The 27799-nt window shown below is 34.8% G+C and overlaps 6 protein-coding genes and 1 non-coding gene across 12 annotated transcripts in view; 5 read left to right on the plus strand and 2 right to left on the minus strand.

Annotated features, from left to right (window-relative positions):
- The first annotated feature begins 100 nt into the window (after positions 1-100).
- On the plus strand, positions 101-7567 carry LOC100116834 (solute carrier family 2, facilitated glucose transporter member 10). The gene is made up of 9 exons (XM_016986641.3): positions 101-433; positions 826-1131; positions 1203-1378; positions 1473-3540; positions 3807-4171; positions 4269-4820; positions 4906-5270; positions 5340-5568; positions 5641-7567. Exons 5-9 carry the CDS (start codon positions 3826-3828, stop codon positions 5880-5882), a joined length of 1734 nt encoding a protein of 577 aa, XP_016842130.1. The 5' UTR covers positions 101-433; positions 826-1131; positions 1203-1378; positions 1473-3540; positions 3807-3825; the 3' UTR covers positions 5883-7567.
- On the plus strand, positions 861-1790 carry LOC100116800 (N-alpha-acetyltransferase 30). Its single transcript, XM_032600644.1, has 3 exons — positions 861-1131; positions 1203-1378; positions 1473-1790. Exons 1-3 carry the CDS (start codon positions 861-863, stop codon positions 1788-1790), a joined length of 765 nt encoding a protein of 254 aa, XP_032456535.1.
- A 148-nt stretch (positions 7568-7715) lies between the features above and the next one.
- On the minus strand, positions 7716-16342 carry LOC100679287. Of its 3 annotated transcripts, none has more exons than XM_008219303.3 (9): positions 15770-16342; positions 15295-15478; positions 15011-15204; positions 12734-12943; positions 11830-12656; positions 11430-11756; positions 10928-11347; positions 10266-10847; positions 7716-10165 (listed from the first exon to the last, which is right to left on the minus strand). In XM_008219303.3, the coding sequence occupies exons 1-9, from the start codon at positions 15918-15920 to the stop codon at positions 9476-9478; spliced, it is 3585 nt and encodes a 1194-aa protein (XP_008217525.1). In that variant the 5' UTR covers positions 15921-16342; the 3' UTR covers positions 7716-9475. The 3 variants fall into 3 exon arrangements, with proteins under 3 accessions (XP_008217525.1, XP_031788765.1, XP_016842135.1); XM_031932905.1 differs by having other exon boundaries at positions 10266-10850; XM_016986646.2 differs by lacking the exons at positions 15011-15204; positions 15295-15478; positions 15770-16342 and adding an exon at positions 14576-14676 and having other exon boundaries at positions 10266-10850.
- On the plus strand, positions 12939-15577 carry LOC100679312 (carbohydrate sulfotransferase 11). 2 transcript variants are annotated; one of them, XM_016986649.3, is made up of 4 exons: positions 12939-13515; positions 13759-14072; positions 14145-14343; positions 14412-15577. In XM_016986649.3, exons 1-4 carry the CDS (start codon positions 13510-13512, stop codon positions 14982-14984), a joined length of 1092 nt encoding a protein of 363 aa, XP_016842138.1. In that variant the 5' UTR covers positions 12939-13509; the 3' UTR covers positions 14985-15577. The 2 variants fall into 2 exon arrangements, with proteins under 2 accessions (XP_016842138.1, XP_003425129.1); XM_003425081.4 differs by having other exon boundaries at positions 14157-14343.
- A 208-nt stretch (positions 16343-16550) lies between the features above and the next one.
- Positions 16551-17878, minus strand: LOC100216454 (uncharacterized). Its single transcript, NM_001142409.1, has one exon. It carries the CDS (start codon positions 17822-17824, stop codon positions 16622-16624), a length of 1203 nt encoding a protein of 400 aa, NP_001135881.1. The 5' UTR covers positions 17825-17878; the 3' UTR covers positions 16551-16621.
- Positions 17879-18641: 763 nt separating this feature from the next.
- Positions 18642-27799, plus strand: part of LOC100116942 — an 88072-nt gene continuing 78914 nt past the window's right edge. Inside the window, exons 1-3 of one of the 3 annotated variants that reach the window (XM_008219297.3) lie at positions 18642-18980; positions 20802-21208; positions 26008-26101. In XM_008219297.3, coding sequence (XP_008217519.1) covers positions 20845-21208; positions 26008-26101 — 458 coding nt within the window. In that variant the 5' untranslated portion in view covers positions 18642-18980; positions 20802-20844. Of the gene's footprint in view, positions 18981-20797; positions 21209-26007; positions 26102-27799 lie in introns of all 3 variants that reach the window. The other 2 variants (XM_001601257.5, XM_008219298.4) reach the window with 2 other exon arrangements.
- TRNAF-GAA lies at positions 25848-25920 on the plus strand. Its single transcript has one exon. It is a non-coding gene; the product is annotated as a tRNA-Phe (tRNA).

The raw sequence follows: 27799 nt of genomic DNA on the forward strand, positions 1-27799 counted from the left end.
AAAAATCGAATTGGCCAGCTGAAGCTTGAGCTGCTTGAGAGCCGCGGCGGTGGCAGCGCTTAGCGCTATCTCTGAGGCTGCGTCCCCAATGCGTGTGAAACTGTGTTAGTGTGTTGTTTTCCGCGAGCTTGTTCTACGTGTGCCATCGCAGAGGAGCAAGAGTGAGGGAGAGTATACCAACTTTGTAGTGCCACACTCTCGTAAGGGCTTATGGTTTATGGTTACTGTTTATAAGGGAGCGTGCCACTACAAAGTTGGTACTATCCCTCACTCTTGCTTCCGTATGATGGCACATCTAGAACAAGCTTGGAAAACGACACTGCAGTGTCACACGCATTGGGGACGCAGCCTGAGACTGAGTTGATGAGAGTGAGTTCTCTCTCTCTCTCTCTCTCTCTCTCTCTCTCTCTCTCTCTCTCCTGTCTCTCTCCAGGTCTTATCAGGGCGCGAATAACTTCGGGGCGGTGAAAATGAGCTGGTAGAGTGTATGGGGGAGTCAGGAAATTCAATATGGTGTCCGTCGTACGACGGCCAACGGTTTGCCAGGTCGCACGTCTGACATTATATTCCTGAGGATGATCGTCTGAGAGCGAGCGCTGCGGAGTCCCGTAGAAAATAGTCGTCGCAATTATGAAAACACGGTTAAAGCCCAGGCGTTGGCCTTGAAAACTCGGATACAGTTTTTATTTCTCTTTATCTCTCTTCTCTCATCTTTTTTAATTTGGCTGTTCTTTTTGACGTTCGTTTTTTCGAGTCGAGCCGGTATCGAGTACAGTGTGCTGGGTATTGTTCAACTGCTGACTGATTGCTCCTTGCTTTTTGAAGATTGCGCAGCTGACAAGAAAAAGAATCTGGGAGATATGGAGAGCACTACCTTGAGCCAAAGTGTGGAGTCACCCAGTTCAGAGCCCATCACGAGCAAGCCCGTTAAAATTAAAGAGGACTGCTGTGACACAGAGTTGGTAGCCAAGGATATTAAGTCCCGTCTGAGTCTTGTGAACAGCGAGCACTGTGATCGAAAGCAAACTCAGAGCAATGGACTTGGTCAGATGAATGGGAGCTGTGAACCTAATGCCAGTGCTGAGCTTCAGACCAAGTCTCTGGAAACTAGTCATGTTAATCAACAATCAGGTGAATTGGCGCTTGATTGTTCTCTACTCAGTATCTAGTTTATATCATTGGTTAATATTGTTTTCTTTTAGATAAGGAAGAGGGATCTTCTCAGACAAGAAGAGACAGTGGTATCGATTATGTTAGCTATACAAGTGAACTGCAAATGCCAGATATTATGAAATTAATACAGAAGGACTTGAGTGAACCCTACTCCATATACACATACAGATACTTTATTCACAACTGGCCAAAATTGTGTTTTCTGGTAAGAACAAGCCAGAGTTTTTTAAATATTTCTTTAAATTCAATTTTGAATAAGGATATCGATTAAAACATTTACTAATAACATTTGTGCGCAGGCAATGGACGGAAAAGAGTGCGTTGGTGCTATAGTATGTAAGCTGGATATACACAGAAAAGTGACAAAGCGAGGATACATAGCGATGCTGGCAGTGGACATAAAGTATAGAAAACGAAGAATTGGCTCAAATCTGGTGAGGCGAGCAATCCAGGTGATGATTGAAGATGATGCGGATGAAGTTGTGCTCGAGACTGAGATCACCAACCACTCAGCTTTGCGGCTTTATGAGAACCTTGGCTTTGTGCGCGATAAAAGATTATTCCGCTACTACCTGAATGGTGTAGATGCTCTAAGACTTAAGCTGTGGCTCAGATGAAATTGGTTTGTGTGTTTGTGCCAGTAGGAACTTGAAAATAATAAAAGAAGCAACATAAACAATTGTGTTAATATTTAATGAATAAGCAAGATGGATCAAATGTTTGCATCTCTATGTGACAGATTCTTGGTGGCCACTGATTGAGATAATCTTTTTAATGTTTTTAAAGAAAGTTTTATCTCTTTGATTATAATGTAAGATTATGGACCGAGCGTTTCCTTTGTGTCCTATGATTTATTATCATTAATATCATTATTTTGTTCCACATGAATGTATAAAAATCTAGTAATAATTTACTGCATTAACAGTTTAAATTTTGCCATCATTTCTGACATCGAAGGCCGCTTCTAATGACTAAAAATGCAAGTAATCAACTAGAGAGTTTGTTTGACAGTTTTTAATTGAAAACGATATTTTATAGTGGGACTATTAAGAGATTTGAAAATTACATATACTACCAAATATAAATCTTTTTTGAAACTAAATACGTTCAATTTGATATTGAAATTCAAGGCTAACCTTGAATTGCAGTCATGCACGTTTTAGTGACAGTGTTCTGATGTGCTCAAATTCAAAGCGCAAAATACACTGTGAAACAGTTGAAATAACATGATGCAGCTCGTGAAATGAACGTTATAAATTATTAATGAAAACTTCAAACAGTAATGTAAAGTGATAAAAAAATGGACCGATATTTATTAAAATATATAACATTTGAACAGGCAATGAGATTTCATTTAAAAAAGGATATTATAATTTGTGAAATCAAGAAATTACCCATTGCACTATAAATAATATAATAAGTATGCATTAGAACAACCAAGAATTCAATGAATTTGCATTGTCTGTTTGTCACAATTTGTATAAAACATATACAACGTGGATACAAGATGGATCACAATTTAATTATTAATAAAAAATGTAAGAAATGTTAATACATAAAATAAATGTTTTTACAGCATAAATCCGTAATACAGTAAACATAAATACTAATACCCTAGACTAGTTCTCACATTTATAGTGTACTATTATAATTTATAGAACATAATATTACTTTTGAAGTCTGTTCTTTAACGGTTTCTAGTTGCTATAATATAATGAAATCATACTTGGCGATTTCCCAAAGTAAATACGAAAACATACTTCGCATTATTTTACGTTGATGTTCTATTTCTTTATTTATGTTTACTTAGATAATTCTTTTATTTAAGAATTTATAAGATATTAGAATGGAGCGGAGGAGTAAGTATGCAGGTAATTAAAAAAAGCTCGCGAGTAGCGTAGCAGGTAAGTACTTATTCGTAAAGCAAAGATAAGTATGTACATACTTATACCTACATATAAGTTTACTTAGGTACGCACAAACGCGCCGCGCGGACAATCCGAGCCGCGAGCGCCGAGCGGTCATAAAACTTAAATAAATTAAATTCCAGATTCGCGCGCCTGCGCAGTGTTTGCGTCTCTTACGACTTATACACGAAAATTCATCAGTGCGCCTATGCCTATAAATGCTCCGAATCTAGATTCTAGGGTGCTCGAACGGCATTAGCAATGTCAGCTCTTTTACCCCCGTGATCTAAGAAATTCATTTTTCTTAGATCATGCGTCCGTTTGTTGTCGTATACAAAAGGAATTGCAATTTCTGAGCAAGACATCGGCGGACTATACATAAGTAGCTACTAGTTTTCAACCGGGAACACTGCACTTTGATCCACGACTTGAAATTGGACTCGAGGGTGAGACTTGAGAGGTACGTACATACCTACAACGCTGCAACGCAAAGTGTGTTTATATTATCTTAGCGCAAGGGTCACAATAACGTTGACCAGCACGCAAATATAATGCTTATTGCAGAGACGAAGACCTTCGTCGAGTTTTTTTTTTCTTTATTACGACGACTAGCTAAAAGTACAAGAGCTTTTTGGATGAACATGCACACTTATATGCAAATTGAACAATTATTGCTGTGGCAGTCAGGACCTTTATTATTTTTTAATTAAACTTCTTGCATTTCAGTAACTTGAATAATAATAAAATGTCTGAAGACGAAGATACAACTATTTTGCTCAATAATGCAAGTCGCTCAACAGAACCTCCAGCAATAAAGCCGCCACTGAAAGAATATGAGTACATCCCTCCAAAAAAGCTTAGAAAGCCAATACCCAGACATACTGAGAACCTAACACCGTTGACTACAGAGAACCAAAATGTTCTTGTCTCTATCGTCGCTGCGCTGGCTGGAGTTTCTTTTGGCTACGACATGGGTATTAGTAGGCAGATTGCACCTCTGGTCAAGGGAGAATTTGGACTTGACTGTAATGAGGAAAACATGATCGTTAATGTGTGGTTTGTTGGATGTCTACTGGGTGCAGTGTTCGGAGGTGAGTTAACTTTTTATACAAATGTTGTACTTTGTTGATAATTAAGTAATAATATTATCATCGAACAAATTCTAATACATACTTAACAAAATTACAGGCATTAAAATTGATACATGTGGGCGTCGTTGGACAATGATATCTTCTCTTGTATTTTTAACATTTGGTTCCATGCTGTCAGCTTTGGCAAATCATTACATACTATTTCTAGTAGCGAGAATAATTTGTGGCTATTCAGGCACAGTATCCGCTATGGCGCATTGCATTTACATGGCAGAGGTTTCCACCTTCAGTAAACGAGGGTGCAACATAACTCTGCACCAATTAGGTGCTGCAGCTGGTCTCCTTTTTGCTGTGATAGCAGTGGCAAACAAAAGTCCAGATTATCAGTGGCGCTTTGCTATAGGTGTTACTGCGGTACCTGCACTTATAACTTGCATTATTACCATCATATTTCTTCAGAGGTCCCCATCTTTTATGTTACTAAAAAGAGTAGCAAATGTTCCTCGAGTACCAGTGAAAAATTCTTGGTGTTACGTATTTGAAACTCTTGTAGTCATGATGATTATGCTTGCTCTTAGGCAAGGAACTGGGAGACAACAAGTTTTATACTATGCTCCAAGATTATTTGCGCTTTTGGGAATATGTTCTAGTGAGTCATTGAATTAATTAACAAATCCTATAGGAAAATTTTAAAAAATTCAAAACTTATACAAGTTTTATAATGATTTTTTCAGACATAGCAAAAGTTACATCCATGATAGCCCTGGGAGTTGTTAGAGTTTTTAGTACTATACTCTGTTTGATTGTTGCGGAAAGATGTGGACGCCGAACAGCTCTCATAACTTCAGCCACAATTTGCATGACATCGGTATCCCTCCTGTCTTTGCTAGCAACATTGGATAGAGGTGACGAATTGTTAAACTTTCCAAACGAACCATGCAGTTTAGTCACAACGAACACCATGGGAAACGAATTTTTGAATAAGATGAAATCTATCTCCCCAACTGGCTCGCCACCACCTTTTCCACTATTACCTACTCCACTGGCTATAACTGCACCAAATACAGAAACTTGGACTCAAGTAAAAGCATCGTGTGAGGTAGCAGAGAAAATAATGTTTATCATGCGGTTTTTTATTCAAATTATTTATATACTGTTTATTCCTTAGACACAGAATATCATCACAACAGATGGTCTTACGGGAGGATTAAAAATTTTAGCTGTTATAACGTTACTTGTCTTTGAATCAGCTTATGCCTTAGGTCTTGGCCCAGTACCATTATTGACACTCAGTGAAGTTTTTCCAGCAGCAATAAGAGGAAAATGTGTTGGATTTTCTGTAATTGTTTTATGGCTTGTTCATATATTACTTTCTGAATCCATTGGAAGAATGACAAGTAAGTTCTAAAGACTCAAGACCTAGTCATAACACTTGCTTATATGCTAATAAAAATGTTTTATGTTTCCAGGAGCAATGACACTGGCTGGTACATACTTATTTTACAGTTTTATGTGCCTTATAGCAATACTGTACATTTTTTTAATTTATCCTGAAACAAAGGGAAAATCGTTAAACCGTATTGCACAAGAATTACGGAAAATACCTTTGGCTACTCGCATATGCAATAATATGCGAAGTTTGCCAACGATCTGCCATATAGAATGGATCATAAAATTTGGCGAGAAAGCCAATCAAAGCACGCCAATATGAAGGTCCTGTGATCTTGAATCTCTTCGAACAGAGGCCTGCGATAAAGATGATCAATGCGCATTTCTGCATGCTATTCAAGCAATCAGCTCTAGAGTGATCAGTATTTTATACTTTTTTAAACGGATTTTTGCATCCAATTCAAAGTTTTTAAAAACTCAATCAAAATGATTTATATTAAAATTTATTCTTGAATGTTTGGTTGACACTCTCAAAATTGAAAATTTATCATATGCAAAACTTGGAATGTGACTAACATTTAAGAGAACTTTAAATCTTCCATTGATTTTTACTAAGTACAATAAAGTGTTATGACCTTTGTAAAATATACAGCTGGTACCACAGTAGTATCATAATCACATAAGTCATGTATACTTTTTTGTATGATTGAAAAATCTGTTTCAAAAATTATACATGATTCGTTTACACTTATAATACACACAACTTTTTCAAAAACAAATATTTTTTTTTTAATTTGTATCAGTGGCAATTATTTGACAAAGATTAACTTCATCAAAAATAAATAATTGAACGTAATAATATAAAAAATATGTAATTTTTATAATTAGACAATCTAATAAATGGAATTTTAAATTCCGTTTTATTCTTACTATCTATTTGGCATATTAGGTTATTAATGATAATACTGCCTGACATAAAAAGATGCATACTGACTTTTCTATTGCAAGTTTTTTTTTATTTAAACTTCAAACTTCTTAATAAGAATATAAAGTTAAGTATTAAGTAAATCATTTACATAAAAAAGAAAGCTGCTGTATTTTAAGTAGCATAAATCAATAACCATGATGTGTTATGATAACAAATAAATTTAATGTTGGTAATAAGTATATCATTGAGAAAAACAAATGTCTTTTTCAAATTCAAGTTGGATCTCGGTAAATGAATTATGAATATATAGGACTTAAACATTTTGTAAATAGATATTTAAAAAATTTACAACTTTTTGATATGATTTTTTCTATTTTTTCTTTTTTGTATTATAGTTTTACAAATATATTTACTAGTCATTAATCTTAGTTTCAATAATATTGCAAAAATACTATAAAAATACTGTTAGTGTTACTGTGTAAGATAAAGTAAAAATAAACGTAACTTTAAGATAAATATCATGTTACTTATAATTATTAATGTTCAGTGGAAACAGAAGTTCACGAACAATCTTCTATACTGCCTAAATTACAAATGTACTGTTTTTTTTTTTAACAAGGACATGAAATCATGACTTGCATTTATATATTATATCATAAGCAGGAATTTGACGATTTACAGCTTTAGACTTTAAGATCTTTTGTCAAGTTAATTTTAATTGCTTGTAGGATTGCCTTTTGTAAGAATAGTTCTAACTAAAACATCAAATCCTAACGTGAACTTAGTAATTATAATTACTCAATAAAGTACGCATTAATATTATCATAAATGTAATTAGCAAAATTATATAATATACAAATCATACTCAAGTTTATTGAGGATAACAAGCGTTGTATTTCTAAGATTTTAGCAATATGATTATTTTTAATGAAACAAAAATTTTTCATAGACTAAGGAAATAGATTAAATAGATATTTTTTATTTATGGTTTATAATATATTTATCGTATAAAATATGTCTTGACTTATTTGTACACTCTAAACAATGATTTCAATAAAAAACTATTCAATTTATACAAACCATGTCGTGTTTAATGTTGTATGTTCTGATTTTTTTATTTATACCAAATTCATAGCTTAATAAATATATAAATAAAAGTAAGTATTCATTTATTTATACAAAATTTATTTTTTGATAAAAAATATACATTAAAATGTTTGTAATTTATTCTGTAGCATACTTATCAGGATTTAAAATTTACAAAATAGTGTTTGTTAATTGTTCAAATGAAGTGTGAACTGTATTTATGCAGGTGTACATAGTTATTCTCCAAATTGCGCATTTTATGGGTATAAATGAACAATTATTCAAACTTAATATACAATGGTATTCTATTTACAAAGCATAAAAAAGTAATATTCAAACATTTCATCAGCTGGCCATGAGATCAGTACAGCAAGAAAATATACAATATTTCTTGACCTAACAATTTTCTCCTTTTGAACTTTTTTTCAATAAACGTAAAAACATAATTTTGAGTATGAGAGTCAATTTAACATTTAACTTACAATATGTTTGTAAAAAAACTATACATTTCAGATTTAATGTAAATTCATATAGATTTATCGTGATAAATTAACGATTCATACAGTCCTAATACTACCTTTCTTACGATTTATTAGTAAGTAATAGTAATAAAATCTTTTATATAAATGCTACCGGGTCACAAAATGACGAAAAAATATATCACTATTTTAGTTACTTAATGATAAACTTTATACACATAAAAGGCATAGGGTTATCACAACCAAAATATATGGAAGCCCTTGTGATTCCTAGTGGATATCTTTCATTGCGAAAATTGTAATACAAATATAATACAATTTTTTATTTTCTGTAATTTACAATATGTATGAAAATGTCGAAAATATTTGTTAAACAAAAGTCGATTCAATAAGTGCTTAAACATCAATGGTTTTCATGGTTTTTAAAACGTTAGCTAAAAAAAAACAATTTGAATCACGTAAAAAAACGCGATCTTCAATGCACCGAGATAAAAATGTCTTGTACAAAAGAATACTTGCGAACTAAATCAAAGATTAATAACTATCAGGAACTTTTAGAACATTGAAAGCAATAATATATTGTGTACCAAGAAGAAGAAATAAACTTTCTTCACTTGCGTGCGAGTTTGCAGCACAAATGAATGATATAAGCATACACCGTAGATTAAAAAAGATTTCTCCTTCATAATTTATATTGCCTGCAGTTCATAGCTTAAAATCACTTTTATATATATATATATATATATATATATATATATATATATATATGTGTGTGTGTGTGTGTGTCTTGTTAAACGTGATAAGTGTAGACATTTTTTGTGCTATTATGTAGTCTATTGCATAAATTAGATGAACTGAAAAAAGGTATGCAATTTTCTGAAAATCGTTATGTTTTTTTTAGAATAGTAAATTTAAATTACACACCGTACTTTTTTGACAAGTGTATGTACAGGTATTTTTTCATTCATACATAGGGCTAATACAAAGTAATGCATTTTGAGTCATGCACTCACTAAGAGAATTTAAAATTTTTGATTTCAGAAATTTCTTAAAAACTTTTAATGGTATAGTGAAGTAATGGATCTATTAATTTGCATTGTGAAACACGCTCAAATGAAGATGATATTGTGCTACAAATTAAAAAATTTATATCAGTATTAGATCCCAAGCTCACTTTCATTAATTTTAAAAATATTTTTTATAATCTTGGATAAATTGTGCAGATGTAAAAATCTATTGTGATCTTTGATAAATATCATAACGTTTAAAATAATCAAATAATTGTTTATGTAAAAAGAATGAATAGTCAAACTAGTTTAATATCAATATTCAACATAAAAAAACATTTCATCAACATATATACCCTCAAAAAATATAGTCTCAGTAGCAAGCTCTGAGATGCAAGTGGTTACCAGCGCAGATTTAATGAGCCTTAGGTATGATTTTAGCATTAGGACTGAAAGTCCTCTTTCTCCCCCAACCTGGAAATCTAGGTGGCGATAGTACTTGCTTCAAAAAAACGTTTCTTCTTTCTCTTAAGCTATCTGTTTGTTCATCCGTAGAATCCAGTACCGATGCTGATTTACCTGTAAGATTTTTTTTATCATATTTAATGGACGAATCGAAAACGGCAGGATCATTGAAGATTTCAGAAATTCGTTTGTTTAAGGAGCCAAGTTGCGGCCTGCTCGAAAATATTTTCTCATTCGATGAGGTTGGCGAGACCACGCAGACAATCTGATCACTGCTAGATTTTGGCTCAAAACGTTCGCGTAACAAGGAGAATTTTCGCCTCGGTCGGTTGATTGTGCGTAGTCGTTTGTCAGTGCAACAAGTCGAAGCTGAATTTGAATGTTCTGCTGGAATACTACTCTTAGCCGAGGAAGAATCGGACTTTTCTAAATGAGTATCTATGGAATCGTTGTGGATTACCTCATTTGTGAGTAAGAAAGCTACGTTTTTACGATTTGCATTTTCAGATTTTTCGTCAATTTCCGAAATGATGATATCTTTGCTCTTTGCAAGTGCTGAAGTCAGAGGTATTGTTGAAGACGCTTCGGTTGCGACCGACCTAATGATTTTTGATTCTTTATCATCTTCATTACTGCATCTCTGTAAATTGAAAATTTTTGGTTCAATAAGTATCACGAGCTTATTTGAAATATAATATGTAAAGTACAGATCTGCAAAATCAAAAGTTTTGAGCCCCCACCTGAGCACCAAGAGCATTCATATCGACATAAACGTTATCCTCTTCCAATAAACCTCCATTCTGGCAAGTTTGCGCTTCAGTTTTGGGTCCCAATATAGGCGAATCCGAAAGTATAGCATTGATCAGTGGCGTCGTTCCAACAGAATCCTTCAGACAATAATTTGTCACCTCTCTCAAGATACTTAGTTTATCATTACTTTTTTCCGAAATAGAAGTACTGGTATGAGGCTCAGTATAACTCGAGTTGTGATGTAACAGAGTAACATTACTGTAGTCGCTACGAAATAGGACCTTCGTAAGATGGGCCCGTTTCACGAGTATCTTCTGTTCTAGGTCCTCCCACTGTGACTCGGTACGATGGTAGACATGCCGCGGCGAATTTTCCGCCGTACATTTACGGATTTCGTCAATGGTCGCGACGAGCGAACTTACCGAACAAGAGGGTTTCTTGATATTCATCTGAACTTCTGGGAAGCTACCTGTATTCGGATCTTCACGCTCCTCGACTATTGTGTCCAGCGCTAACATCCCGCCTTTCTCGTCTATAACAATAGGTTTTGCCGAAAAAAGACTGGATTCGTCCTGCTAATTATAAATTGAAAAGTCACGCTATTACAGTTATTGGTAACAGTATCATTATAATAAATCGAAAATATGTTTACCGTTGTGTCGTTAATTGACTCGGAAATCGTCGTAGTAGTCGTAGAAATTTCCTCATTTGGCGCTTTATTACTAATCGATTCCCAGTCCACCAGATCATAAATAAGAGTATCCAGGTAATCGTCTTGTCTGGAGCGTTTCATGAGCTTTCTCACAGGTTGACTGACGTAAGTTGCATCGGAGAAGTCCGAACTAAGGGTCGTCCCTGTTGCGGTACTCGTCAAGGTATCCCTGCGTCTATCTCTGACAATGCTGTCGTCGTGTATATATGTCTCAATATCTGTGTAACCCTTCCAGCTACGGATGCACCAAGGCGGTCGAGCCACTCCCAGTGGGCACAAGTTTTCATAGTCGTGGATGGAAGTTACGTGACTCATAGTTTCTTCTTCTTGCTTTCGTAACAATTCATCTTTTTCTGAAAGCTTGTTAAAATAAAATTAATTAATTTAAATCTTATTATACATTTCATCGAAACATCAAAGTGTATCAAATATATTTTTTTACCTGATTGTTTAAATTCGTTTCATCGCTCTCTGATATAACGGGAGTATTGAGTCTGCCGCGTATGAGTATATTCTCAGGGATAACGACTTCGCAAATGTTGCCCGTCACAAGATTCTTAATCGGTAGAGAATCGAGGATTCCGCTATCGATACTTTTATCCTGATCAATGTTTAGAGAAACTTCCGATATGGATTTTAATTTGTCGACAGAAGTAAAACTCTTTTCTACGTAGTTGTCTTCATCAGTAACGAGCTCAAGTCCAAGTTGCGTTAAAGAACAGATTCCTCGTCGTTTTTGAGATAGTTGAGGATCCACATCAATATTACACTGCAAAAAACAAACAACTTCCATGACCGTGAAATGTGGAATTGCCTATAATAAAAAATTAAAATAAACTTACGTCATCGTTTGTTTTTAAATCAAGCTCGACTTCCGAGCAGATTCCACGGCGCTTCTGCCGATGCAAATTATCTGTACTAGAAGTAGCCATTTGACCCGAGGTGTCGATCTCAACATCAACATTACAGGATTCCTCAACTTTTTTTTCTAAATTAAAAATAGACTGCCCTTCAATTTTCTCTATTGAAACATCGACATTAGTAAGCTTGCTATCCTCCACAAATACTTGTACAGTTACATTAGTTTCGTCGTTCTTCATAAAACTAGTATTAACGATTCCCTTTTCCAGAGACTCGCCGTTTTGGACAATATTCGTTAATAGTGATTTTTTGTCCGCTGTTACGTCCTGGCTTATGGTCTCTATAGATTCATTATTAGCAGCTTGGTTATTCCACTTTTTTATCGGAGATTTATTACTAGTAATATTCTTGGTTGAAGTAGCTTCTATAGATAATTCTGGATCAAATTTGGCATGCGCACAAAGCTTGATAGTTTTAACATTCTGGAACATGCAGAAGTGAATAAGCATGCTAATAGCGCCAACTAACGAGCCACCGAGTATCAAGATCGTAGAAACTATAAGGACGTTTCTCTGGAAGAGATCTTTGAAAAATACGAGGTAAATTGTGTAGAATATTACATTCTGGACGATTATTATCGAGTAGAAAATGCAGATGTGGTAGCGCACTTGCTTGTCACTCAGTCGAAGAAAGTCGAAAAAGTAGACTGCACCAATGAGGCATTTGTACACGAGTTCCTCAACTGCTGTTAAACAAAAGTTTGTTGTTTGCTGTATTATCCATACTGTCATTCCTAATGCATGAATCCCTAAAAATTAAAATATTTGACACATATTTTTAATAATTTTTGAAGAAAATATCGCCTTTAAAAAAACAAAGATTTACCAAAAATGACAAGCATCCAAGCTTTAAAGCACATGGCAGCAAGAACTAAGGCAGCAATCCTGGAGGCAAGCATGCCTCCTCTCCAAAAGCCCTGTATCATCATAGATGACCAAGTATAGTGAGAGTTATCCTGATTAGTTCTGTTTATCAGCAAAGCATATGCAGTTAAACCCCATGTCAGTGAACAAATAGACGCTATGACAGATGCACCTACAAAATCATGTGATGATTAATGAAAATCATTCATTCTTTTGTCCACGCCACTTTTTATGTGAATGAAAAAGTATACTAAAATATTTAATTCTTGAAAAAGGACAAAACATTTTGCCTTATACGTTTTCAGTAAAAAATATAAAAATAATGTTAATACAATTATGAATATTTAATAAAAAAAATTATCAAGTTTGCTAGCAGCATTGATATAAGCTTATAACACAGTTGAAAAGTTAATCATTACAAATTATTTATAAAATTTACTAATAATAATTCACTGTTATCACTCTGTATATAGTGTCATATGTATCATCAACATGCATCAAATTTCAGTCACTCAGCAGCCTTCAAGCTGGTTACACTGTCATTGTTTCCATCATTCTAATATTAAGTTGTATACCCAATTTAAATTATATAATACGAAATATAGTTATTGACAGATAATAATTTTTTTGAATTCATAATTCATGAATACTATCATGGTTTCTGAAATGCAAAATTCCTCTAAAACATGAGCTATTATTGATCATGCAACATTTTCAACAATATAACACACTAAAAAAATGCGGGTAAGTAAATGCAGAATTTTATTTGTTTGGAAATTTTGAAATTTTATTTGCAAATGTATTTATTAAATTATGTTTTGGATGATAAAATATTTCATGAGTTCTATTTGCTTTCAATGAAATTATCAAATACAGAAGTATAGAGTCACGAGATAACTTTATCAAAGATGCTAACATTTCCTGTTAAAGGCAAATCAAAACATAACATTAATGTGCTATATTCAGTGTTTTATTAATTATTTTCAGAATTATATCAAGATTTCACTTCTTACACTATGTTTTGGATCATTCTGCTTGTTAATTGTGAATTCACCAATCAAACCAAATCATTTTGGCAATCAAAATAAAGTAGTTATTGCAATTAATTATCATCATAAAAAAAACAATGAAAAACAAGCAGCAGCAACAGCACAGCATAAACTATCCTCAGAGTCGCATTCAAGGGTGAAGGAGCAGTTTCAAAGAAGAAAAAATAGGATTGAATATTTATGCAAGACTTTAGATAACGATATAATTAATTCAACTATGAAAACAGCATTATCAAAAATTGTTATTGATCAGTGAGTACTTTAAATTATATTAAAGTTCAAATGTGTATCCAAATTTTTTATAGTAAAAATATTAATAAAAAGAAAAATTGATAGAATACATGGTTTGACGTGGTGTCCAGTTTACAAGTCAGCCAGCACTATGTGGATGAAAAATTTTGCTGTGCTCAGTGGATATCCAGTAACTGTAAGCTTACACTCTGGGCATGACAAAAATTTAGATTTCAGTTACATTGTCAAGCAAAAATTTCAGCGCAGTGATAGTGTAGAACAAAAATTAAAAGTAAGCAATCTGTGTTTCATTTTAAACTGTGCGCATTCAACATTCTATTGTAAAACAAATTTTTGCAGCAAATAAGCAGCACGACAAAATTTATTATAGTGAGACATCCATTTGAGAGATTACTCTCAGCTTACAGGGACAAATTAGAGCACATGAAAGGCAGGGAATATTATTACAGACGTTATGGACAGTACATCACACACAGATATCGTGCCAAATATTCAAATCTTACCCATTGCGAACCATCATTTACAGAGTTCTTACAATTCATAGCCAAGGAAAAACGTTTTGACGAGCATTGGGTTCCATTTATTGATTCTTGTCAACCCTGTTCTATTAATTATGATTACATTTTCAAATTTGAATCACTGAGCGAAGAATATAATTATTTTATAAAAGAACGCAATCTATGGTACTACTTAAATTACTCAAGCAACAAGCGGAAAAGTACCAGTTTCCAAGGAATAACTGATGATGCAGTTGCAGAAAAATATTTTGAACAAGTACCAGCAGCTTTGTTGCTGAGAATTTTTAATATTTATCAATTAGATTTTCTTCTGTTTTCGTACAGTCCAGCAAAGTATTATTTCATGACCAAAGATGCTAATCAAGAGAGGTACAACTTTCTGTTGAAAAAATAATTGCAAAAGTTAAGAGACACACTTACTTGTCCAAAAAGATACATGTTGCAACACAGCCATGGTATAAATTTGAAGAATAATTTGAGGAACAGATACCAATAATGAGGTAAACATGTTCAGAGTAAAAGCATCATTTTCCACTTGCAAGATCCAATCTCTATGTTGAGGGCTTAGTTGAATTTTCATGGTTTTTATCGCAGAATTTAATAAAAGGCAAAACCTGTAAAATTAACAAACAATTTGATAATACAGACAGCACAAAAACAAATAATCATACAAAGCGCTTGTTATTCTTTTAGTATATAGGTACCTATGCATTATTGCAAAGTGAAAAATATGTGAGATCCATTGGTGCCTTGTCAAATCACCACTAATCCGGTACCACTTTAAACTCAGGATCTGCAAAAAGCAGGATGGCACAAAAGCCAAAGCCGCTGTTAAATAAGCCCATGACTTGTAAGTGTTCAGCCAGTGCTCAACCACGACAAAGAAATCTGCAAGGACAAAAGAAAACGAAATTTGAAAAGCCGAGGTGCTTGTAAAGTTTTTGTTTACTTTCTACTGTGAAAAGGAAGGTCATTATTGAATTATTATCGCTATTGTTATTACTGTTACCATTATTATTATTATTATTATTATTATTATTATTACTACTACTACTATTACTATTATTATTATTATTATTATTATTATTATTATACCCAGATATGGGTAAATAGGTATGTGAAGGCCCCCGCGAAAGCGGAGGCGCGCAAACACCCCCAGCATAGCTTTGCCGCGCTAACCTGTGACGAGGGTGGCGGCGAATATTGCGATGGTGAGTGCGTAGAACAGCAGATCCACGGGCCTCTTTTCGGCGTAAAGATCGTCTCGAGGACGGGCACCTGCCGCCGGCTCGTCGTCCCGGTCGATCCGCAGCTCGTCCGACGCCGCCATCTTCTGCGACGGACGACGCCGAATCGGTTTATCATTTAAAGTATATTCCGCGAAACAAAAAGGAAGAGCGGCTACGCAAGACTCGGGACTCGAGAGGAGGTAGAGGAAAAAAGAAGGGCGAACCGTCCCTGAAAAAGGAAAAAAACGCCCTGTCGAACTGTTGCTGCGGCTGCTACGCTGCAGCCTACCCGCTTGGCTTTTTCGAGAACTGATGGCCGTCTCAGAAAAACCGACTGCAGGATCTTCTGTAGGCCGTGACGAGTTGCTCTATGCCTCTACTTATTACAATACGCGCTTGCCCCGAGTCACAAAACACCGATCCGCCGGCATTTGTTTATATTGCAATTTTTTGAATGCAACAAAGCACCTGATTGGTCACAGCTGACTGCTTCACTTGCTTCTTTTTTGTTCCATAGGTATATATGTATACCTGATGTGTATGCACTATAGAGGTATACTATAGCCTATATATATATATATATATGTGTGTGTGTGTGTGTGTGTGTGCGTGCGCGCGTGCATATATACATACTCGCACGCGCTCCTGCGCGCATGCCCTCTGCGATTTGGAGCGGCTGGTTTAAATTTTACGTACCGTAGTATACTTAGGTGGCTGGAAAAATGAGAGAATTTTTTCGCTTCACTATTTTTTATTAACAAATAATTTTAACAATATAAAAATGTGTATGTGTTCAAGTTCATCATACTGGAACCATAGCTGCAGCTATTCTGCTGTTCGACATGACTGCCTCACTCATCGAAGGACACAATTCATTCAACAAGTTGATGCAATGCAAAACCTTCTCAGTAAGCTTTTCTTCGGTTAGCCAATGAAGACTGTATCTCAGCTTTAATAATGACACATACATCGTAATGTAGAAATTCTGACCCTTTGGCTGGTACTTTGCAAGAAAAAATTCAAGAAAATCAAGTGATGCATTTGTAACTTGGACATCAGTGTTTTCTTCGCAATATTCAGCTAGAATCATAGATATCCTCTCAGACCATACGGCAAACTTACCACGAGCTACTACTTTTTTTAGACTTGATACATAGGCATGACGAGCCTGAGGATTGCTCTGCAGCTCCATGTTACTCAAGAGAATGATAGAAATCTCATCTCTTTTAGACCATCTAAAACTGTTGCTACTGTCCTCGCAATACTCCATGCTTTCTAATAAATTAGAAATACACGAATACAGAGGGATGATCATACTGGGCTCCGCTTTGTGGGCCATTCTTTCTAATGCTTGAAAAACAACTTGGTCGTAGTTCAAATTTTTCAGAGCTCTACTCTGAAGACAATGTTGGACGATCACATTTATGCATTCTAGTCCCAACTTTTGATTCTCTTGCACATAGTCGTCCAAGATAATCAAGGCTGTGGGTAATACTTCAGACACATGTCTTTTTAACAAAGGACGTTCGACCAGCTCCAAGAGCCATTTGTAGCAAACAACTGCGGCTGGGAAAGACTTCCATGTATCTTTCATTAATTTTGCTCTTAAAAACATAATGGCTGATATGAATATATTCTCATCTTTAAGTATTTGTGTTAAATTCACAGTGTCAAATATCTTACAAATCTTGGGGATCAGTTTGTGTGAAAACATTACAATTTCGTCTGTGTTCCATGGATTTTTAGAATGTTGCTCGCCAATAACTATTAAAACTTTGAGCAAGTTTGCTTTTGTTTCATTGGTCCACTGATTTTCATTTTGCACAAAAGCATCTAGCGTTGATTCGATAGAATGCAAATTTCTCATCAAAATTTTTCTGTATTCTTGAAAATCCTCTTCTGCACATGGCCGTACAGTATCGTTTGAAAAACGCGGGACCAAAGTCTGTTCGACAAGTTTTGCAAAATCGGTTAAAAATTCTTTGTTTACTTTTTTTGTGCCCATAATTCCATCAATGAAATTTTACGAAATTGTCAGACGACAGTCAACTATCATTTCATTTTCGTTGCTTTAGTTGGCAATGATGAAATCACAACATATTGAGTTCGTGATTCAGGAGCCTGGAGTCTACAATGCGTAATGCGTTCCGTTCCCTTGTTCTGTGAGTTCCGTTGCGTTGTGCCGTGTGTTCTTGTTCTGCACAGAACAGAAACGTTGTTTCCAATCTATTGTTATAGCTCATGTCCGTACTATTTCATTTCAAAATTTTGTCAACAAAAAGGCAGCTGAAAATAGTGAAAATAAATCGAAAAGAACTCTTCATGGCCATTTAAAGCAAATTAAGCAAATAAATGACTGTGCGCACCTCATTTGTCTCTAAACATAACCTGCAAATGTGGCTTCACCCCCGCACCACCTTCGAATCTTTTAGTCTCTTATCATCTTGTGAAAAATCGTTAAATCTATCAACAAGCCTAATACATTTAGTACAGCAATTGATTTTTTTCGCATTTTTGTTGACAAAATTTTGAATATGAAATAGTACGAACATGAACTGCAACAATAGATTGGAAACAAGCTTTCTGTTCTGTACGCAGAACAAGAACACACGGCTGACGGCACAACGCAACGGAACTCACAGAACAAGGGAACGGAACGCATCGTAGATATAGGCTCCAGTGCATTGAGTAGGTACTGAACCTGTGCGCATTCAGTGTACCTGCTCAATGCACTGTGACCTGTTAATTATTGAATGCAACATATTGGCCTTAAAATACAAGATTGCGTAGAGAATAATTATTAGTTTTCTTATTTGTAATTACAAAATTCAAATTTGGCGGGCTTAAAAAACATGGCGCCGAGATGCGCGCGCAACAAACAATAGAGTAAACGTTCGAGTGTTCCAAAAGCAATCGCAAACCTTCACAGAAGTCGTCGAGCCCGGTCGAGGTGAAGACTCTTCGGAACACACTTTCATCGCATCGAAAAATTCAAATTCGGGCGTTTTGACGTTTCAACACTATCTTATATATGTGTGTGTGTATATATATAAGTCTGCCGCATAGATATCAGTGAACAAAGCCACACTGCAGGCCTAGACGCGTTTGATCTCATTTGGCGCATCGGTGCTTGGTCCAATGCTCTCTCCAGCGATCGGAAGGTAAAATACCACAACATTGTACATACATACTCTTATATATACCGTTGATCGAAAACCGTTGGTAAACTCTGTGCGCGGTTCAACAAAGCACTCGCCGGTTCTACATGTTTACAAAAAGAAACGGAAATTCGTCGATAGGCAAGTGCGTATCACTGATCAGCTACTTAGTGTAGTGGAATTTAACAAAATTTACCTCTCTTCTCTGATATACCTACAACTGCATTGAGGTTATGATGCTATAGCTGGTTCTTGCGCGTTTTTTGAAGTGCGTCGTGTGTCTGCCCGGCTGCAGTCCCGCGGCAGATGTTTGACGTTTATGCCGCGCGCGGAGAAGCAGGTGACTGCAGGTGATGACCGGCTGATATACTTACCTATATGTGCCGCGGGCAGCGGACTGTTCCCCGAAAATACATAAGTGTACATGAGTCGAGGGAAATACGTTGAGTTCTTATTATATGTGTGTTCTTTTTTGCTTTATATACGTCATCGCTTTGCTATGGAGGACGCAGCTTGTTACATACGACATGAACATCGCGTACGAACAATGTCGTTAAGTAAGCAGTTATTCGCGGAATTCGCTTCTAACTCTTGCCTTCAGCCATAAGTGTATAAGGATTAGAATTGTGTAAACTGGCCCCACGACTGGCTACTACTCGCAATGCGTTATTATAATGCGTCGAGTTGTTTTCCATATGTATGATAAAGGAAGTACGAGACGATTCTCTAGTGTATCATACGGATTTGACTGGGAAGTGGACTCTATACATAAAAAATCGTTCAAAATTGCAAAAGTTTTGCCCGCTCGAGCCGCAGAAAACATTTGACATTAATTTCATGCTAGTACTTAACAATACGATCAATTTTTAACGGTTTTTCATAAAAAAATGGCGGTAAGACCGCCTGTTCTTTCTGGTTCACTATATATAATTCGTCGCTCTCTCTAAAAGCAGTAGGACATTTCGTGATTCGGGCCGAAGACTACGACAATTCGTTTTCCCCGCGAAGACTAGCACCGTTTTACGGCTCAAACTAACATTGCTTGTACTTTATTTGCATGTGAATCGTCAATTGCTTAAACTCAAAGTCCCGAAACTCCTAATGTTTACATGAACAGCGCTAGTCGCTTCGCGGACCGGGAACGAAATGTGCTGCTCTGTGTGGGTAATTTGGGTAAAAAATCTAACCACACGTGTGATTCAAAAAATGGTGGATATTTATAAAATAAGAACGAGTGAAAAGAGGTAACTCTATCAGTATGATTATCGCGCACGCGAGATCTGCACACATAAGCTATAGGCACGCGCGAAGCCTGATTAGGCCGTGTTCGCAGACAGACCGTATCGTCGCTCCCTACGAAGACTAGCGCAGTCCAAATTTTCCAATGAAAGCTAGCACAACTCACGATTTTATATTACTTGAAATGTGAGTATTTTACGTTTTTATTGGGTTATTTTGTTGGTTGAGTTCATGAAAACCTTGGACAACGACAGACAAACCTTAAAGTTCTAAAAGGTTTCGGAAATCTCTAAAAAAACTGAATTATTTAAAAAAATGTTTGTAAAAAATTATTGCATTTGGGAAAACAAGTTTAAATTCGGTAAAAAGTTGTAAATTGTGAATATTTAAAAATGTTCATTAGGGACAGTTTCGCAAAAATCGGGAAATTTTTATAGAAATTCGTTGTATAAAGTTTGAGTTGTGCTAGTCTTCGTAGGAGGCGACGGTAGGTCGAAGAGAGAGAGAGAGAGAGAGAGAGAGAGGGGGGGGGGAGAGAGAGAAATAGTTTGCCTAACTGTCGAAATTCCGTTTTTCTCCAGGAAGTGAGCACATAGTAGACGTATATGTACTTCAACCGTGCTGAACAATGCTGAAGCAGCCGCGATTTTCGCTTGTTGAAAAGCGAGTCGAAAAATCAGACGGCGCCGATTCCAAGAAGGTCACTGGTGCTTCGTGGCAAAAACCGGGGACACGGCAAACGATGTCTTACCGCAAAAAATCGACGTCTTCCCGTCCGTATGAAAGGGCAGGCCGAACCAGAATTGCGAGGAAAGAGGAAAAAATTGAAGCTTCCTCGACGGAATCAACCAACCTGTCGGATAAACAAAAGATGGGCAGCGTCCTCGCGCTGAGACGGGAAATCAACGAATGGAGGCGACAGGAGGATCTCAGAAGTAAAGTCAACGAAGCGCTTGAGAGATCTGCTCGGGTAACCGGGGCAACTGATACGGGTAAGCATATATGTTTCAAGAAAAAGCGCCATTAATACTTACACTTACGTGAATTATAGTACCCAATAGCCACGGACGGATGTTGAATACATGTTAAACTTTTTATTGAAAACTGACCGATAAAGCGTGGATTCTGGCTCATTAAATGTTGAGTAAAAAGTATAGATCGTTTTATTTCAAAGCAGAAATAGGACTAGGAATGACATTTATATGATCGGACTCACTTTTCTTAATAAACAAAATTGTAATGGGCATCAAATTTAAGCATATGAGTTCGTTTTTATTTTATTTTTTCCAAAGATTGTAACTTTGCATAATTGCTCTTCAAAACCTCCTATGCGCGGCAATTAGCTTGGTTTTCAATGAGACTCCAGCAGTGATCTTCGCTTTGATCTGTATAGCAAAAGTTAACTTAGTTATTCAATTATTATGCCCAAAGTGCTACAGAGGTGTACATTTGTTATTTATTGTCTATTATATATTTTTTATGAAAAAATTAATTTTCAAAAAAGTGATGGATAAATAATATAGTTCACAAAGTTTGTAGGCGCTCTCACGAATCGAATGCAAAAACCCGCATTTGGATTTGTATTACAGCTTGAAAATCGTTAAGCCGTTTTTAATAGACGAACTTATTTGTTTTCATACCACCAACTGTTTTTTCAAAGTACTTTTAACCGTAGTAGTGCCTTTTTCACGTATTCTGAATTGAGAAATATTTTTGCTCATTAAATCATTTCCACTGGCTACTACGATACACAGGACGGGACAACATTTGAATCCTTTTTTTAATGCAATTTTATTTAATAAGTTGTTTTTAAAAGCTTTATTTTAAAATACATTGAAAAAAAAAGTTTTTTAAATAACTTGTGTTTATATATACATTGATTGTTAAATATTGAGTTTTTTTATATTTTCATTTTATTTAAACATGTTAATGGAAAAATATTATTTTTGTAACGTAAAGAATAATACAAAAAAGTATTTACAATAATCTATGTATATTTCAACATTATACTTATATTATATCGTTTTATTCGCCTTTCATATTCATTGATTACAATTCAAAATCATGTATTGTATAATCATTTGAGAATCCAAAGATTTCTTTTTTACTTATATTAAATTGAATTTCGCTACATTTATGGATGAATTTAAGTTAGGTACGATGAGAAAGTTTCAGTAGTGTACATTAAAGGGCGTGACAGCACGGCGCTAGCGAGTAAAAGTGCAAAATGTATATATGCAAACCCACGGAAAACCGGACACTTTTGGGGGTCTGAGCGAACAAAATTGAAATTTGAGGGAACACCTACCAGACCAACTTTTTCGGGTTCCTTAGGCCACCCAGAACACGAAAAACCTTGGATTCCCGCGATTTCGAAATACTTATTTTTTGCCGGGCAGTTTCAATTCTCTTATGAAAAAATAACACGGGAAAGATTAACGAAAACTATAGCCATTGCTCAACCGTATGTACTCAATGTTCGAAGTGCGATCCATAAATGTGTACGATTAAAGTATTCGAAGAAAACTTTAATTTGAGCGCTAGTGAGTTAAAAATGGTTGTCTAGGTAAAAAGTTAACTAGACTTGAAAATAGCGAAAAATCATGAAAACTTGGATTTTTTACGAAAATCAGCAATTTGCCCGATTTTTCAAACGGTCAATTTTAACCATTCGACCCTCAAATTAAAGCTCTTTTCTTCTACTTTCGCTTTCAAAATTTAGATTATACATTTTACTGGTTTTATCAGCTACGTATATGGCAATGAATAAGATAAAAAAAAACAGCCATAATTGATGGGCATATATGTAGCTGATGAAACTAGTAAAATGTTTCGAAATTTTGAAAGCGAAAGTAAAAGAAAAGAGCTTTAATTTGAGGGTCGAATGGTTAAAATTTACCGTTTGAATCAAAAGTTGTATAGATTTTAAAAATCGGAATGTAAAGTTTTCATGATTTTTCGCTATTTTCAAGTCTAGTTAACTTTTTACCTAGACAACCATTTTTAACTCACTAGCCCTCAAATTAAAGCTTTCTTCAAATACTTTAATCGTATTACTACACATTTTTGGATCGCACCTCCGGACATTGAGTACCTACGGTCTGGTAGGTGTGCCCTCAAATTCCAATTTTGTTCGCTCAGACCCCCAAAAGTGTATGGTTTTCCGTGGATTTGCACGTACACGACACAACGACATCGCGGGTCGCGTTCCTAATACTCTTTGATATTAGGTTCGTCTAACCTCAGAATAATTCTCCAAACGCATTTATATCATTATTGTTGTACCTATGCCCCTTCTATCGCTATCGACTTGAAAGCTATTTACCTAATCTTTTCAGAGGAAAAAGATTCGTTCTAAAAGTATACTTGATTAGCGAAATATTGCAAGTTGAATTCTTGCTCAGCATATTTCTTTTCGCGCTGAGATGGTCATTCCCTCCCGTGAAATTTTTGAACTCGTACGGTCACGTGGCTTCCGGTCATTGAAAGCGCGAAAATTCGAATAGTCGAGGAAATAAAGCAATGAAATATCGATTTTATGAGTATCTCATTGAGTAAGATGGATTTTAATGCGGTTATTACGTTCAATTTGCGAAAGCATTTACAAACTTTGTGAACTAAATTGATCAATTACTTTAAAAAAAAGTACATTTTTGCATTAAAAATATGCGCTTTAGAAGTGCATTTCGAAAAGACAATAAATAAAAAATTTACAAACTGATGGAAATGAGTCCAGTTTTGCAACTCCAAGGTTTTTGGGGTCGCTGAACACGAATATCGCTACGACAACGGTCTCCGAGGTACCAGGTGCTTAGAGTGAACAGTATCAACGTTGTTTCCAGGAATTATCTCGAGTATTACATTATTTTTATCTGAATTTAAATATATATTATTCTTAATTATATTTGTACAGATATTTTTTGAATTGGAACATTTGAAGCGTATTTTTTACAATCCGGGATAGTAACTAGGAAGCTATGTAAACCGTTGACAATACCGAGGTCCAGGAGGTGCGCTTCGTAGTTTTTGACGTCTACGAATGAATACTATTCAAGGACGGTATCTAGGTGTATATACGAGTTTCTGATATTATGCTTCGTACTTTTTAGTATCTAAATGTAACTACTATTCGAGAAGGGCTCTGAGTTGATTAGGTGGCTAATATAGGTAGAAATATTATTTGAAGACGCTATCTAGATGTTTAAGGTGGCCGATGACGAAATCCAGGAGGTGCGCATCGTAGTTTTTGGCGTGTGCGTGTAATTGTTATTTGGAAACCGCGTCGTAGTGTTTAGTGTTACTGATTACGTGGTTTAGGTATTACGTTATCTATTTGTTCGTATATAGACAGCTATCCAATGTATGACAGCTGGTGAATATAAAAAAACTTTCTAAAAAGTAAAGTATTATCGAGTAAAATTTTCTTTACAAAAGCTGTGAAATCCCCAAAACTAACATAACTGCTGTCAAGTAAATATTTTTCATTTTTTTTAGGTACACCCATGCAGGTACATTATTTTACAAAATAAAATATTTTTCACTTTAATTCTTGGTTGACACAAAGTTTAGATTCATTAGAAATTAATTTATTTTATATATTCAATAATAATAAACTTATTATATGCACCCATCAGAGTATTGAAAGTGACTTGTGAATGACGTTAAACCAAAATGGAAAATTGCCCTACTATTGGTCTCAGGTAAAATATGATTTTAGCAAATACTAATGATAAACGGATGAGTTCAATTTGAAATTACTGATTTCCCTTGGCATTTCCAAAAATATATCCAATCCATAGTTCAGAAGTTATTTAAATAATTAAAAGTACATAATATTGGAATATACAACTCTAGATCTTAACATTTTTTAAATTTTTCTAATAATTTCTGAACTATGGATTAAATATATTTTTGAGATTAGTAATTTAAAATTGGACTCATCCTTTTATCATTAGTATTTGCTGAAATCATATTTTACCTGAGACCAATAGAAGGGCAATTTTCCATTTCAGTTTAAAGCCATTCACAAGTCACTTTCAATGCTCTGATGGGTTCATAATAAGTTTATTATTATTGAATATATAAAATAAATTAATTTCTAATGAATCTAAACTATTGTGTCATCTAAGAATTGAAGTAAAAAATATTTTATTTTATAAAATAGTGTACCTAAAAAAATGAAAAATATTTACTTGACAGCATTTATGTTGGTTTTGGGGATTTCACAACTTTTGTAAAGACATTTTTACTTGCTAATGTTTTACCTTTTAGAAAGGTTTTTTATAGGATAAGAATTACCTTCATGCCATGCGCCCGTTAAAATATATAGTTCATTTTAAATGCACCCTTAAAAACTTGAGAATATTCTATACAAAATACTTGAATGCCTTTAATATATCATGCATGTACTTTAATGTATCAAATACTGAATTTGCCCAGCTCTGTGCAACTAGCAGATTCTAATAATTGAGTGAATAATACAAGTTTTATGCAAGTAATATAACAGGATAAATAAAACGTTTGATATTTTTAACCAAAATTGATCGATTTGTAACATTAAAAAAAGCGTCAATGTCGAAGAAGTGCACACCTTGTTTAAGTGACATATAAATCTTGAGTATAATATATATAGCCGAAATAGCTCAGTTGGGAGAGCGTTAGACTGAAGATCTAAATGTCCCCGGTTCAATCCCGGGTTTCGGCAGATGAAATTTTTTTTGCAATTCATCCCAGTTATCTTCTAGTTCTTCTTAGCGTCATATACATTTACTAAATACATTTACTTTTTTAGAGGACAATAAAGAGAATACTAAATTCAATGATACGCCAAAGTGTATTGTAGAAGCAAGTACAGAGGAGACCAACAAAGAAAATTATGCTGAAACGTGAGTATTTTTAAATGTACAATATATCTATATCACATTTATTTACATAGTGATAGAAAATGAGTTTACATATTTTGCATGTAATAAAACTTGTCAATATAATATATAAGATAAAATCCCGCATGTAACGAATGATGCTGATAAGGTAGTTCCCTATACAACGTTGATTGATAACAAGTACTGCAACCCATATACTTTTATGAACCATAAGAATTGTTATTTTCTATGGTTATGGATGAAATTTTAATAGATCTATAAAGTATTTTTTCTCTTACTACTTGCTGTAGTTTTGGTCTATATATCATTGTTAATAGTTTTGATGCTGATCAGTTTTTATCGTACATCTGGAGCACTAACTCGATACATTTTATAGATGCGCAGTCTCGCGTTTGAAAAATCAAACGTGCATACGCACTTCACCATAAACAGTTAGCGATGCATTGTCGCAAATAAAAATGATAAAAAACATGAAAAATGTTATACGCATAACGCATTGACACGGACAAACGTGCAAATCCCGAGGTGTCAATGTTATAAAAGTATTATTCCTATCTCGAGATCGTCAGTCGTTTCGCGTTACGTCACGCTGATTCGTTGATGGTAATGAGTTAACCGTATTTTGCATAAATATAGCGTGCGTGTTTTCTCTCTTATTCCTCCTCGCACCCCCTGTGAATTTTTATCATTTCTGCGGTTACGTATAAGTAGCCGACCGCTTAAGGATTGAGCACTCGCATTGCTGTAATTGTTTACGGCACCGCGCACGCGTTTCTATTTTTGTTCGCGCTCGCAATTTTATCTCCTTACCGAGGATGAACTGACCCATATAGTAACTAAGCATTGTTAGACGTGCAAGCATAAAAGCGCATAGAGCCATCAGGTATTATACACTTTCTCCAAAGCTGATGCTATTTACTCTGAAACCAATTAATTCTGCACAATCGTGACATGGCAATATACTCGCATATGTTAAATTAAAACTGATTCGCATGTCTGATTAACAGAAGCATAGCTTTTAACTGCTTTATCTATATGCAGAGAAAATGCGTCCAGTATGAATAATTTTATACTCCCAGGTTTCAATAACAGATAGAGCTACTCTACGCATTTTAAATTTATTAACGCAACTATTTTTAAATAAATATATTAACAATGCCCAATGTCGTCGTCATTAAGGTTTTAGTGGTGAATTTGAAGAAAAGTTCAGTATAAGAGTCAGTGGGTTTGTCTATCATTACAATGCCATCTATTTGCATTATAAAAAAGCTATACAACTGAAATTTTACACAGATACTTGCTATACTACCTACAAACATGTAACCTACGTGATTATGATTTAAATGTTTTCATTCATATTTTCACATTGAGGCCCATATGAATTTTTTAATTTAGCGTATCAAATTTTGCTTATAGACAGTTACACAGAAACTACTATCTCTAGCACATTGTATTTCTGGTTTATTGGATAATTATCTAGATATTATGATATCTGGATAATTATTTAGTCGCATGAGTTCGCATTCACATCAGTGTCAGAGTCGAAATCAGAAGTTTTTCAGTGAAGCTCGATTCAACTTCAAAAATGAAAAAACAGGTATCGGTCTCAAAATTTCTCACAACTATTAAAAGTCAAAATTCTAATTAATACCTTGACAAAAAAGCCAAAATATTTATCACTTTCTCCATGTAAAAATATGC

This window comes from Nasonia vitripennis, chromosome 5 (assembly GCF_009193385.2).
Source record: "Nasonia vitripennis strain AsymCx chromosome 5, Nvit_psr_1.1, whole genome shotgun sequence".
In the NCBI taxonomy this organism is placed as follows: domain Eukaryota; kingdom Metazoa; phylum Arthropoda; class Insecta; order Hymenoptera; family Pteromalidae; genus Nasonia; species Nasonia vitripennis.

Excerpts from the sequence above, each read along its gene's own strand:
- LOC100116800 (XM_032600644.1), top strand. The coding sequence starts at position 861 with ATGGAGAGCACTACCTTGAGCCAAAGTGTGGAGTCACCCAGTTCAGAG. Across the intron at positions 1,132-1,202 it reads TCATGTTAATCAACAATCAG|ATAAGGAAGAGGGATCTTCT; the intron begins GTGAATTGGCGC and ends GTTTTCTTTTAG. Across the intron at positions 1,379-1,472 it reads GGCCAAAATTGTGTTTTCTG|GCAATGGACGGAAAAGAGTG; the intron begins GTAAGAACAAGC and ends ATTTGTGCGCAG.
- LOC100116834 (XM_016986641.3), top strand. The coding sequence starts at position 3,826 with ATGTCTGAAGACGAAGATACAACTATTTTGCTCAATAATGCAAGTCGC. Across the intron at positions 4,821-4,905 it reads GCTTTTGGGAATATGTTCTA|ACATAGCAAAAGTTACATCC; the intron begins GTGAGTCATTGA and ends TGATTTTTTCAG. Across the intron at positions 5,569-5,640 it reads ATCCATTGGAAGAATGACAA|GAGCAATGACACTGGCTGGT; the intron begins GTAAGTTCTAAA and ends TTATGTTTCCAG.
- LOC100679312 (XM_016986649.3), top strand. Across the intron at positions 14,073-14,144 it reads TCAAAAATTGTTATTGATCA|AAAAATTGATAGAATACATG; the intron begins GTGAGTACTTTA and ends ATTAATAAAAAG. Across the intron at positions 14,344-14,411 it reads GTGTAGAACAAAAATTAAAA|CAAATAAGCAGCACGACAAA; the intron begins GTAAGCAATCTG and ends AAATTTTTGCAG.
- LOC100679287 (XM_031932905.1), bottom strand. The coding sequence starts at position 15,920 with ATGGCGGCGTCGGACGAGCTGCGGATCGACCGGGACGACGAGCCGGCG. Across the intron at positions 12,944-15,010 it reads ACATGTATCTTTTTGGACAA|GTGCATCTGTCATAGCGTCT; the intron begins GTAAGTGTGTCT and ends ATGATTTTGTAG. Across the intron at positions 10,166-10,265 it reads TGAATGCTCTTGGTGCTCAG|AGATGCAGTAATGAAGATGA; the intron begins GTGGGGGCTCAA and ends TTCAATTTACAG.
- LOC100216454 (NM_001142409.1), bottom strand. The coding sequence starts at position 17,824 with ATGGGCACAAAAAAAGTAAACAAAGAATTTTTAACCGATTTTGCAAAA.